Source organism: Oreochromis niloticus, linkage group LG17 (genome assembly GCF_001858045.2).
Source record: "Oreochromis niloticus isolate F11D_XX linkage group LG17, O_niloticus_UMD_NMBU, whole genome shotgun sequence".
In the NCBI taxonomy this organism is placed as follows: domain Eukaryota; kingdom Metazoa; phylum Chordata; class Actinopteri; order Cichliformes; family Cichlidae; genus Oreochromis; species Oreochromis niloticus.
Genome location: NC_031981.2, coordinates 17,363,285 through 17,377,082, shown reverse-complemented (window position 1 = coordinate 17,377,082; position 13,798 = coordinate 17,363,285). Strand labels below are relative to the sequence as shown.

General features: G+C 41.5%; 1 protein-coding gene across 2 annotated transcripts in view; it reads right to left on the bottom strand.

Moving 5' to 3' along the window:
* Positions 1-13,798, bottom strand: part of LOC100689936 (transmembrane and coiled-coil domain protein 3) — a 62,580-nt gene that overhangs the window by 7,276 nt on the left and 41,506 nt on the right. For both annotated transcript variants that reach the window (XM_005475883.4, XM_005475884.4), the window contains exon 2: positions 260-424. In XM_005475883.4, the coding sequence (XP_005475940.1) occupies positions 260-424 (165 nt within the window). The remainder of the gene's footprint in view (positions 1-259; positions 425-13,798) is intronic.

The window sequence follows — 13,798 nt, the reverse complement described above, 5'->3', positions numbered from 1 at the left end:
GTCGATTTTTTCTTTCCCCACCATATCAGAACTGACATTTAAAAGACATTTAGTCCATTACTGGATAAAAAAAACTGTTTCTGTTGCTTCATGTGTCACCAAACAGAGCTAAGGAGATACTTTAGTTTGTCTTTTACTCAAGTGTGGTGCTTGAGTTCTGAGTGCCGATGTGTCACATGTGTGCCCACAGCTTTTCAAATTAAACACAATAAATTTACAGACACACACTGAAGCAGGTGTGCAATGTTTTCCTTCTTACCTTGAGGATCTTCTGCTGCAGGCTGTCGATTCCCAGCGCTCCTTTGGTGAAATCCAGACCCACGCCGTCGTGCCCAACACCGTCAACCACGTCCAGGTTGGACTCCGAGCCGCCGCGGCGAATGGGCACCGGGATGCTGAGGACATCGCAGCCGCTGCGCTCCGCCTGCAGACATAATGATCTGATGAGTGTGGATGTTTTTATGTTTTTGGGTTGGTCTGTACAATATAAACACAATAATGTGTCAAAAACAACTGCGCTAATTTGTCTTTCATATGACCGACTGGGCCATTCATGGCTTGAAACCCAAAGGCAGACAACAAACTGCCATTAGTGATGCCACAAATATTCCCACTGTTGATAATATCCGACTGAGACTAACATTTCACTGAGAGTTGGATAATGCTGCATTCAGACAGCATTTCTCAAGAGGAAGTGATGTTAAAAGAAGCTGATGAGGCACAGAACTTTAAATATTTTACACCCAATACTCATACTGAGCAGGTATATTAATCTCCATGGTTACCACCTTAGTTTGTAATGACATCTGTGGGATAGCAGTAAACCAGAAAATTGAAATTTTGACCGTCACAACTAGAACGGAGAACTCAAACTCAGCTTAGTTAGGAGCAAACATGCCAAGAATGTCGAGGGACAGAAAATGAAATGCTTCAGTTTAACAGAAAAAGAAATGTTCTTGTTGCATTGCACATAAACTGGTTCACACAAAGCTCTAAATACGGCAACAAAGAACAAAAGTGCAAAAACTACTCAATTACTGCGTGGTAAATTTGGCTAAAAAAATAAAAAGATCTTTGCCCGTTTAGCCCCATACAGCCCATCCTCCTAGCATGAAATTGGCTGCACATAAAAACCTAAAATTGCAAATTAACTAAATTGCAGTTTTTTCCCACTCAGTGACCTCCTTGATTTAGCCATTTCCTCAACTATCATTAAACTCGATTCTGCTGCTCCATTACGTTGAAATTTAGCTTGAAGGAACCTATTCTGATGTAGCTGCACGCCTCTTTTTCTGGGGCTTTTACTCCTCTGTGGCTCCATCTCTCTGCTGGTGTGTGATATCAAAATGAGGCAAATTCTATTATCTGAAACACACACTCTTTACACATTGTAAAGCAGTACTCAGAATACAGGCTGACCTGTAATTGCCTGCCCTCAGCATCAGCTTTCCTTTTTATATGCCATTTCCTGCTAACTAGCTTGTATGCTTGCAGCTGCAAAGGAGGTTCCCCAGTCTGGCCACAATTTATTAAGAAACCGAAATGTGCATATCTGCGGGCTTTATTAAAATGAGTGGCCTGCGGGTCTGGAGTTTTACACTAGTACACTTGAGTAACCAAAGTTATTTAATTTGGTTAACTGGTTCAAAATCTCTGTACACCTGAATGTGTAACACGTAACCCGCTTACAATCCTTATCATTCTTAAATTTAATCGCCTCATTATCTGATTATAAGCACACACATGTTAAGAGTTCACCAATTACTATTCTCCAACAAGATGCTTGAATTCTACCTGGTGTGTGTGTGTGTGTGTGTGTGTGTGTGTGTGTGTGTGTGTGTGTGTGTGAGTGATTATACGAACATCATTTTGTGCCTGATGAAGGTCAGTTGAACTGAAACATTGTGATTCAGTAAAGCAGTATTCACAGCTGAGAGACACACTCTCTCCGGCTTGTCCTGAGTCTGCCCCCATGTCTCCTCCCAGTTCGACATGCCTGAAACACCTCGCCTCGGAGCCCCGAACCACCTCAGCTGGCTCCTTTAGATGCAGTAGAATAGCGGCTCTACTATGAGCTCCTCGTTCCTTCTCCAAGGCTGAGCCCACACACCATTCAGAGGAAGCTCATTTCCTCTAAATTCTTTCGGTCTCTACCCACAGCTCGTGACCATGGGTGAGGGTAGGCATGTAGATCAATGGTTAAATCAACAGCTTTGCCTTTGCATTTGGCTCGCTCTTTACACCAACAAACCAGCACAGTCTGCATCACTGCAGATGCTGCGTGATGACCTCGAGAGACACTTGAACTTGTGCCGAACCCAAAGCAGCAATCCAGCTTTTTCCTCCAAGTCCGAGTCCACCTAATTAACCCCGCGAGGCCCAGCCAGAACAGGCCGAATGGGTCGATGCTACTGTTAGGCCACAGCGTGGAAGTCAAAAGTGGAGACTCTGGTGGTCCTATACAGGGTACTCAAGTTGACTCATCTCATGCAATAGCAGTTGAGATATTTCAGTGTGAACAAAAGTGCTGGGTTAAATGACCAACAAATCGACAGCATGCCCCGCAGAGCTGGTGCGCCGGCGTGCCTAAAATTGCTGTTGAAAAGTACAAAATTGCCTCATTCAAGAGACCAAATGAAAACTCTCATAAGCATTGTGCTGACATTTAAAACTAACGAGGCACAAATGCACTCTCTGTGGAGAAAACGGCAGACATTGTTCAGACCCTGCAGACAACTCGGGCTTTGAGGCGAAACTCTGCACTAAAAAAAGAAAGAAAACCTGCTGCAGTATCGTACACCACTGATTTAAAATGGCAGGTGGACTTACACTATCTCAAGAAAGAAAGAAAACAGATTCCTTTCATCTTTTGTCTGCCTTGTGTTTAGTGAGCACACCCTACCATGCTGGCAAAATAAGAGGATCCTTATGGAGGAGCATACTCAGTATGTAAGAGGCTTTGTGTACTCAGACTGGAGGGCAGGAAGGCAGGTGATGGGACGGTAAAGCACTCCTAAGACCTCACAGTGGTCAGTTATGGGAGCAGCGAGAGCTCCAAACAAGCAGCCCCCGGTGCCTGAAAATCTACTCTCTGCATTGACAAAAGCAGACGATTATGTAAGGCAACCTAAAATATTAGTATGTGGTAACTCTAGTTGCCACGGCAGCAAAGCGCACACACTGTCAGACTTGGCTCTAAAGCGCACACACACACAAACTGCTGACATACCCCGAGGGCGGGTTTTGTGCCTTTATTCCTGTTGTCTTTGTGTTACGCATGCACAAGCAGAAGACATGACACTGTAATTGTGTCCTGTGGCCTGTAGCCGTGCAGCCGAGTCAGCAATCATTAGCCCGAGCAGTGAAAAACAGTCCTACGGTATCAAACAGCAACGATTATCATCATTCATGTTATTGAATCGATCTTAATGAAGCTATTCTTTGTGCTACTCCTGAGTACAGATGGCAAACGCCCTCAGAACATCACACATCCAATCAGAGGGGAAGAAATACAGCCAGAACAAAGTTGTGTTGTAAATAAACTGATTTAATTAACACAGAATAAAGAAAAAAGTGCCACTAGTAACCACAGCCTTTGTGAAGAGGGGCATTCTAACACCAGCAGGGGGCAACTCCCGTGGTTGCAAAAAGAAGCCTGGATGTATAGCAGTCTACGAGTTAACTATCTGTGACCTCACTAAAAAACTTCCTGGGGCCAGATTCACTAAGGAGGATTTCCATAGACTTCCGTGATGTTTTTACCTGGTCTCTTCTGTTTTTTAGGGAAATCTTTTAGTGTTTATTGATTGGAAACTAGGGAGCGAGTAAGAGGGAATAACATGACAATGAAATGGTCTGGGGCAGAGTCGAACTGATATGTTAAGACCAAAACAGCACCTTCCTGTTTAGTAATCTCTCCTCAGAAACTTGATGAAAACATTTGTAACTTGTCGGGTACGGTCGGAAGTAGCTGTCTTGAGATGAGCGTGCAGGAATAGACTAATCCAGCACTTGCAAAGTTGAGTTTCTACCAAAATAATAATAATTTCACACACCGCTGGTCTCCTGCTGGTTAGAGGAACGTTTTTTTAAAAGAAAGGTTGTGATTGCTTTGGTTGTATTCACCTGTAGTTTGCATAGAAGAAGCCGACTTGTCCGCAAACACCAGCTACTGCCTGAGAGGTGGTAAAACTTTGTCAAGTGCAACACAAACGTTCGTCTTCAAAGCAAAAGTTGTGCGTCATCAGTGTAGCCAAAAGGAGAAAAATGGTCTGTTTTCAGTCTCACTTTTGACAGTTTCACTAATACCCGCTGAGCAGTTTGTGTCTGAAAAGAAAAAAACGATATCGTCTGTGAAAACTACTGACCACCAAAGCAATCACATGGAGGTTTTTGGGGCCATTCATCTCTTTGCAACCAATTTCACAGCAACTGTCATCAACCTCCAACAACCACTTGCCAACCAGTAGGAGAGTACACATTTTTCCGTAGCAAGCTATTGTTACTGGGGTGGTATCACTGACTGTGATTGGATATTTAGTAATCAGTTTCACAGTAACTTCAATCAAACTCCAGCAACAATTCACCAACCAGTTAATGGCCATGGTTGCCAACTGGTTTCTATGTCAGTTCGACTGGGGCAGAAAAAAAACATTTAAAGTTTCTAACAGTGGATTTGAAAAGTTAATGACTCAGATTTATTTATCCAGGATTTACTGATGTGATTTACAAAAAGGCTACCAGCAACCATTGGACAACTTTCCACAAAGGTTCACTGAGGTAAATTCAGAAAGTTTCTTTTTATCTTTCGGTGTTTTGGTCAATCAATTCGACTAGTCGATGTGCAAACCTAAGACTGGTCTAACTCTACAGAAAACACTAAAGCTGCAGACACACTAGAAGAGTTTAGCAGCAACATGGCGACCAGAGACAACGGACAGCAAATGAGATTCCGCAACTTCGAGTGGAAAATTCTGTTTATTGACATGTGACATGTAAACACATTAGTGGGTTACCTAGGCAACCTGAAATGTCCACGAGTGACCAGCCATTAGCTTCAAACCGATGAGCGACAAGTGAATCACTTCAAGCTTCAGAATCTTTATAAAACCAGCCCCTGATGAGCGTCTAGGCTTAGGCGCTAGATTCAAGTCTTATTAAATACAACATGCTGTTCATTTTCTATATCATGGCCCCCATAAATTCAAAAACTATGGCAATACAGGATATACTTCAGGGTGGCGAGTCTCAAACATACAAGTGTGCAGCATCATTCAATTTCCCAGTCAGATCAACGACTCGCTAATCACATCTAGTATCAAAGATGAAGCAAGACGGCTACGGTGAAAATGCTCAGCTCAAGGCTTCACTAACTTATGTTACGCTGCCCTAAATCATGACAAAATAAAAGTACCACAGGTTGAAAAGTGAGCTGTTGAGTTGCATTGTGTAAATGTAGGCGGAAGATTTTGTAAGGAAACAAGAAAACAACAATTATCTGCAGCAAACTGCAGCCAAAAACATCAGAGAGCATCTAATGATCACTACATGATCCCACTAGAAGGAACAAGATAAAGGGCAACATGTTTTTGTAGATTTTCTTCCCTGCTTCAGTGCAACACACACACACACACTCACAAACCCTGCTCATATATCAACTGGGACGCAGTAGATTCGAGTGTGTAAATCTGCCTGGGCCTCCCGCTCAGCAGTCAACACACGTATCGGACTTCCACTGGAAAAGTAGGTCTGAGTGCGAGAGCTGAGAATTATTAACATGTGAACACACACAAACACACAGAGGGAGAGTTTTACAGAGCCGATGTCTGGTCACTGCTCGCCTCGTGATCCGGGTCTGCACTCGGGCCATTTAGATTATTATACAGATGGGTGAACTCGGAGCCAAAACACAGACAGCACATCAGGGTGTTTGTCCACGGGGAAATAAAAGGAGGATATCCACATATTGACTTGTCCCAAACTAGGCAGTTCAAATTGTATCCGAGTAATAAAAAATAAACGGATGCATGTGAATGCAGAGATAATGAGTCTCCCATGGTTCTCCCTGAAGAGAACCATGATTTCAAAAAAAAGCTAAAAATCAGATGTTGTGAAGAAGCAAAACAAAAACGTACTAATTTACATAAAATCTGTAGCTTCCTGCGGTGAAGACTGTAAGTCTCCAAGCTTTGAATTAGACAAACAACTATCTGTACGCACAGAAGCCCCAAAAAACACATCTTTTAAATTACAGCTTAAAGCGGAGACGATCAGTGACGGCCTGGATAACTGTTTAATTCAGGGGTGTCACTGCTGTTCCTGGTGTGGCTCAAGTTTTACTGTGCAGGATCAGAAAAAGACTGACGAGTTGCTTGAAATGTCCCATACATGGAGGTTTTGTGTCTTTATAGATCCGCTCTGCAAGTTCTACTTAATGTGAAACTGTAAAATATCTCCAGTTTTTAATCATTTGCTTTGTAAAGGGCTGACTCACTGAAAATAAATGTTTGCAGATGCACTTCTTTATACTAAAACAAAGGAAAATTATGCTTATTTTGAAAGATTACTGTGTACTGGTTTGTATGTGGCCTGTGAACTCAAATTAGTTTAAAACCCCTCATTTAAATCTATCATTATGGACCAATCAGCATCTCAAATGTTCAATTCCATGTTTTTCATCACTGTTAAATGAATAACACACAAAAAACCTGCCAACCTTACAATTAAGCATAAAAGAACAGATTAGGGTTGTGTGATTGGACAAATGAATCAGCCATCGACTACTGAGAGGTTATTGTTTATTCCGCTTCCTTGCTCATCTCTAAAAATTGAACTTAGGCGTTCTGTCTTGCACCCGTAAAGCTGTACAGTGCACTGACTGAAATGTTCCTCCTTTCCAAATAAAAGATCATGGATCATTTTTGGGGCATTATTTCCTGAGTGGGTGCGCTTCTCTGCAGACAATCATCGGCTGTTAAACTGATGGGAATGTCAGTTTCATGACTAACTGGTCCAAAACTAAATTACTCAACAAATCAAGAGCCGGGTGACATGAAATATTAATGAAATTCAAAGTGGAATAAAAGCTTTTCTGACAAGTGTTGGACTGAGTATAACAAGAGAGAGGGAGCAAGAGTGAAAAGACCATTTACTCCCCTGTTGTTGCTTAAAAAGTCTGGACCAAAGCAGTGTGCTGACAGACTGATCCACAGAGCCGTGCATTTTTTAAAGGCACAAAGCTGATCAAATACCCAATTATATCCACAGATTCAAAGTCAGCACTGACTTTATTTATTACAATTCATCCACAGCATGCATAACACACCAGCCACACATCAGCTGTACAGGCAGCCAGTGGCCTAGCTGCAAACAGCACACTCACAGATGTCGGCAGGAGACATTAATCTGCTGCTTCCACTGGATGAATGTTCACAAACAGTATTTAAAGAGTTTAAAATCATTCAATTATCTTTTACAGTGAGGATTTCTTCGTTTCCTTGGCAACACAGGACAACAAAAATAAGCAAAGAGAAAGAAAATTGTAGCAGCTATTAACCCAACTGTTATTTTGAACATCTGTATGGGCCCAAATATTACATTTCATGGTGATGATTTAATCTGCTGGACTCGTCCACTGAGGACTGTGACAGTATGCTCTGAATTTCATGCCAATCCATCCATTAGTTGTTGATTCAAGTTTAAAACGCTGAAATAAGGCTAATTTGTCATCGGATTACAGAGGACTGTTTTCATCCAACACATGTTTGACAGAAATTAGACTACAAATGCATACCTGCATATGCGACTTCATGTGCAGGTATCATTTACAGAGATAAGTAGAAGGCTAACTATAAAAAACTCAACCCCTGTGTGTGAACTCTTGTGTGTTTCCACATCACTTTTTTGCAATCAAAATGAAAGATTAGGAACTAGAGTCAAAGCTTGTAGTGTGCACTTTATATAAAAAAGGGAGAGAGAGCGGGTCAGCAAGTGCTTCTCCACCACCCACTACGGCAGCTCATCTGATGGAGGGACCTTGCCATGGGGAGACGGCAGCCTGGCACAAACACAGGAAATTGCCAAGGGAAACCTTTTCTTCTGCTGCTCCCTCTGCAGAGTAAGTTATTTATTCCTGCCTCCGATCCACCAATTTATTTTCCACTAACATGAGCCAGAGGTAGTCCAAAACGAGCAAACTGTAAACACTCTGTCCCCCATGAACGATGTAATCCTCCCCTCAGCTCGTCAGTGTGACTTGCAAACAACTGAAGTGCAGAGGTAAGACTCATCATTTTGTCAAAAACCAATCAGCGGCCGCAGATCGATCCAGCGCTAATCAATCAACTCAAGGCTGTTTGTAGGAAATGTGAAAGCCCCTCTGACCAGTAAAGATAAGCACTGCACATACATGTTATTAGTCAATGTCAGCAGACACACAGGAAGCCACTGAGCAATAATGACATCTCAGCCTGACAATAAAGATTAATGAGCTGATAACACGTCCTGCTCGTACAGTAAATGTTTGGAAACTGGGCCGTGGAATCGAGTTGAATTAATCAACAAATTGAAACAGCAACCATTCTGGTTCAGAATCAGAATCAAGTATCTATCAAGCATGAGTTTGGTGATCTGCTCCACAGTGTGATCTGTTTGGCTTTAACATTCACCCAATTAAGGTAGCACTATCCACCCTCCATACTGAGTGTCCCAAATACAAAAAAAAAGAAAAAAAAAATCATAACAAACATTACTTCCTCTATTTAGCCTGTAAAGAAAAAAGGAGACTTGTTTACACACAATGATTAATGACAGTAAGTATACTGGACAAGCTGAATGACCTGCTTCTGGCCCCATTCACCTGTGAAGTAAAGTGTCTCAAATCCACCAACGCTAATGAGCAGTCTGTATTTTCACATTAATATACCTGTAAAAGCTCTGAGTGAAACCACCTGTGGTCATAGCTTGAATGTCATGTTTTTAGCCGTTCCCACAGAAAAAGCTAAATAAAAGCTGTCTGCATGCAAATAAACTGCTTGTTTAATTTGCCACATACTAACGGCAGTCACCCCCTGCCCTTTCTTTTTCTAGCAGCAATACCTGCAGCATGCCTTGAGATAATATTAGAAGCTGTAAGAACCACTGTAGATCTCTGAGATTACGGTGCTGGGCATAACCCTAATCAAGGTAAACTCAGTGTGGTTGTGCCAAAACTGACTGTGGGAAATGATTAAAAAAAAAAAAAAGATTTTCTGGGATTTTTAAAAAAGTAATCACATTAATAAATGACAATAGCTGTTAGCTGCAGTCCTAATGTACAGCTGACCCATAGTGACTCAAAGATATACTGGCTTCGGTGGACTTAAGCATACCTGTTGTTTTTTGCTTACAAGAAAACATCTGGTGAGCAAATTTAACAGACAAGGCTAAATACTGTGAAACAGTTAATCACCAATTAATATACTGAATGAAAGCACATCCTGAAAGAAACTATTTAAATAGTGTCTTGTTTGTGCTCAGAAGAGGACTGTGAGAAAGCCAACACAAATAATTATTTTGGCACTTGTGACTCTACTTAATAAATCAGTGCTTACACCAGTGAATGGTAACACATTATGGCACATTAGTCATCTATTACTCGGCTCCAACCCAGCATGGGGCCACACAGTGTCTGAACCTGAACACCAGATTAATGTTGGCGTTGAACTGGTGAGGGTTTGAGTGCTGGGGAGGAAATAATTGGATTGTGAGAATCCGGATAAAGAGATTTAGTGGAGGGAGGTGTTTAAAAACAGGTTTCTAAGACAACTGCAGACACACTAACACATTAACGTCACAATAAAGCAAAATGATCAAATCATCAATACAGCGATGACAGAAAAACTCAGCAAATCTTCCATCTATCCATTTCCTCACCTCTTATCCAGATCACATTCACAGCTACAGCAAATTTGGAATCTGAGTACCCAGAAAAGCAAATCAAGTACACAGAGAGCATGCAGCCTGTGGGTTCAAACCCAGGACCTCCTTGCTGTGAAGCCACAAAGCTAACCACTGTACCACTGCCAAATCTCAGCAAATCTTGCTTTGAACCACACAGTTTTCACCTACCACACAAAGAAGCAACGATTGCAGCCCTAACATGTACATTAGTGGAACCATAACCTCAGTGTTAGGTATGGTGGCATGTTAAAGGGAATATTCTGCTCATTTTCACTTCCATTTTGCTTTTATTAGACTTGACTAAAGTAGTTTTGTATGTTATTTATTTAATACTGGACTTTGGTGCAGCTCCTCAACAATTAAATGTGCCCTCCATTTCCCTTTAAGCCAGCTTTCTTCTGATTCACAGCCCCTCATAGACGAAAGGTTTGAGCAGTAGGTCCATTGGTACATTCCTCAAAAGGTTGGAAGTCAGAAAGTTTTTGTGGAATTTTTGTGGATTGCTAACTCATACCCTGAGTTAGCAATAATTACATTTTGGACACACTGGTGTTGCCGTAGATGGAATTCTAAAATCTAAAAATTCCTGTTAATCCGTCTGGTAACTGTTGAGAAAAGTGAGTTTATCCAGCCAACAGACTAACAGTGCTATCCATAAATACTCACGGCCAGCTTAACCAAACAGATGATGGCAACTTTTGCAGAAAGTCTTTGGTATTTGGCCATGACGTAAGCGTGACACTCTAAAATAACCCTCAAACATCAAGGACCGGGATTTGTCCATTACACTGACCTACACCTACATTCAGCACAGCACAGAAAAAAAATCAGCAGCTCTTTTGATAAACATGGAGATGAAGTCAGAAAAAAACCCTGTCACTCTGTTACAACAGGCTTGAGAACAACACTGACGAGCTTTCCTGGTTATTTACGACTCGACTTCCTGAGGGCTTCCAGAAAAGCTCGCACACCAGGCCCTAATGCATCATGCTGCCACAGGATGAGGTACAGGTTACACAAACCAGTGCACCTGTGATTGAATTCAAATCCATTCAGCTCTGAAACGCTAAAAAGCAAGGGGAGCTTTTGTGCTGACGAATGACTAAAATCCTTTTCGGTACAAATCAAACAGAAATGGGCACAAAGTATTGTTTGCTCTGTATGAATAATAAATGAAACATTCTCACACTGGGTTTCTGCCACTTCTGTGCATCATTTCCATTACCTGGAGGGCTTTTAAAACACTGTATTGTACTGTATAATTTTCACATCATTCTCACATGTTTTTAGAAAAACAGCACTCCAACTCCAACTGTTTCTTTGCTTTTTGTTGCTTTAAAAGCTCGTAACCTTTTTTTTTTTTTTAAATGTCCTCGGGTGACTTAAATGAAGCTCATTTGCATAATTAATCAGAGGAAGTCACTATATTGAAGTCAGGAACCAAAGGAACATTGTTTTTAATCTGTAAAATTATCACAGCAATACAATAATGAACTTTATTGCCACAAAGCTTTTTGTGGATTAAGGGTTTAGCTTGGTTTTGGTAACTGAACATTCTCTGGGTGTGCTAACTCAGCTACTGCCATTTAAACTGCATTCAGACCACGTAGGGCAAGGGAAAAGAAGTTCACCTATGACAAGAAAAAAGGGGACAGTTTGAGGCGAAATGAGACACCGGGTTGAATATGAATGGGACCGCTGAGGCTTCTGTCTGGAGGGGCTCACCCGTGACTCTGTTACAAGAGAGAGGAGCCTCCTCCGGGGAAGAGGAGCTGGCAGACAGACACACCTCCCCGTGGGGGTCCAGAGATTCAACAGAGAATCATCCTGGGATTAAATGGAGAGCACAACAGTCAGAGACTGGACGAGAAAATGAGAAGTGGGGCTGAATACAAACCTAGAGAAGTGATGGAAACAGGGGAATTTAACCTTTCAGGTAAAAACTTCATAGGAAAACTTGGTTTTTTAATAAAACGAATTTAAATACAAATAAAACTGACTTGTATGTCAAAAATTATTATTCCAAACAAAAAATCTGCATTTCATGTGTATTTTATCATCTATGGTGTGCGTTTTGCATACGTTTGTCCCACTGTGACCAGAAACTGGAGATTTCCAGCTCCATATTTTGTGTACTTATGATAATAATTGAAAGCTACTTATTTCCCTGACATTGAGCCTCAGCACAGTTGGTTTAACTCCTTTCCATTAAAGACAGCTTTCTCTTTATCGCCTGTGGCACCCAAACACAAGATTTAGGGGCATTTTCACACCTACAGTTCGTTTCCTCTGGTCAGAAACCGCTTCAGGGTTTTTCTGTAGTTTAGTTTCTTTCTGCACACAGAAAACTCAAAGAAATCCAAAATCACTACAAAACCCACATGAGAACTTTTAGTCTGGTCATCTTACTGACCAGATGTTCTCAGGCTAAATCCCAGAATGCAAAGCATGCTTGGCAAAGGGAAAGCATGTAGCTCAAACTGGCAGCATACACCTGATGACTTGGTCGGATCGAGGTCAGATCACCGCAAAACGAACCGTGAACTGGAGTTTGTTTGGAACCGGACTGAGACAGCTTTCTCTAAAGGATCCTGACAGCAGGTGGATGGGAATGACAATAAAACTTTAATATTTTTACCTAAATATATAATTCATTTTATAGTTTGTGCATTTCTTTTATACACTACTGCAACACTGATACTGCTACTAATGCACTTGTATCCTTTCATCACAGTGATACTTCAGTAGTTAATATTTTATCCATTTTGAGCCATTGCCTTCTGTTTCAAATGTCTTGCACCATCTTTTCAACAATGATAAAGGTGTGTACGCACAGCTGGAGCTGTGCGCCTGAGATCATCATATTAGGCATATCTGCTGTCAATGACATCACACAGAGCTGAGAGTAGAAAAAAATGAAAATCGAGTGTTTAGAGCTGTGTGCAGTCTGAGCTTCCGGCAGAATAATCCCCTAGAGAGGCAAAGCTGAGATGGTTTGGACATGTGCAGAGGACGCATAGTGGATGCTTTTCCTGTGAAAAAGACCTCAGAGAGGATTCATGGATGTAGTGAAGGAGGAGATGCAGAGGGCTGGTGTGACAGAGGAGGATCCTGGGATAGGGTGAGATGGAAGTAGATGATCTGCTGTGTTAATCTCTAAAGAGAGCAGCCAGAAGAAGGACTACAGGAGAAGACTACAGCTTCTTCAGACTACAGGTTCTTTCCTTTTTTCCTTTATAAAATATCACAAAGTAGAGAAAATGTTGCCCTTAATGTTCTAAAACCCACCCAGCAGAAATCTGTATAGATTTGTTTTATAACTGATCTAATATTCACATTTGAGATGACTTTATACTAATTTCCACCACACTGCAGAAAAACATGGTATATTGGAGCTGTAATTGGGCCTGCTGATCTCAAACTGCAAAAGTTCATCATCTGTTCCCTCGTTTGCTTGTGACCTCCTTTGAATCAAGAGTGTGTGAATATATAAAGTGCATGAATGTACACATTTGCTTAGATATGTATATTTACATAAAGTTTTATTATCAGTGATGTGTAATATACATAAACTTTTTACTTTCTGGTTAATGTGTCGGTGACTCAGACCGAAACAGAGATCCAACCTTTGCTCTCCCCTTTGTTCCAACCTTCAGGTAATCACACACACACACACACCTGTATTTAGGTCAGACTTAAGGTGGGGCTGAGGGCAAGTGAACAGTTTGCCTCAATAAAACGCAGCAGTAACTGAAACCTGACTTCAAGTCCTAACAGGCTACTCTCTGCACCACCCAAAGATGCACTGCGCTCGTGGCAGGCAGAACAGGACACGTCCAGGTTACATAGGCTCCAAAGT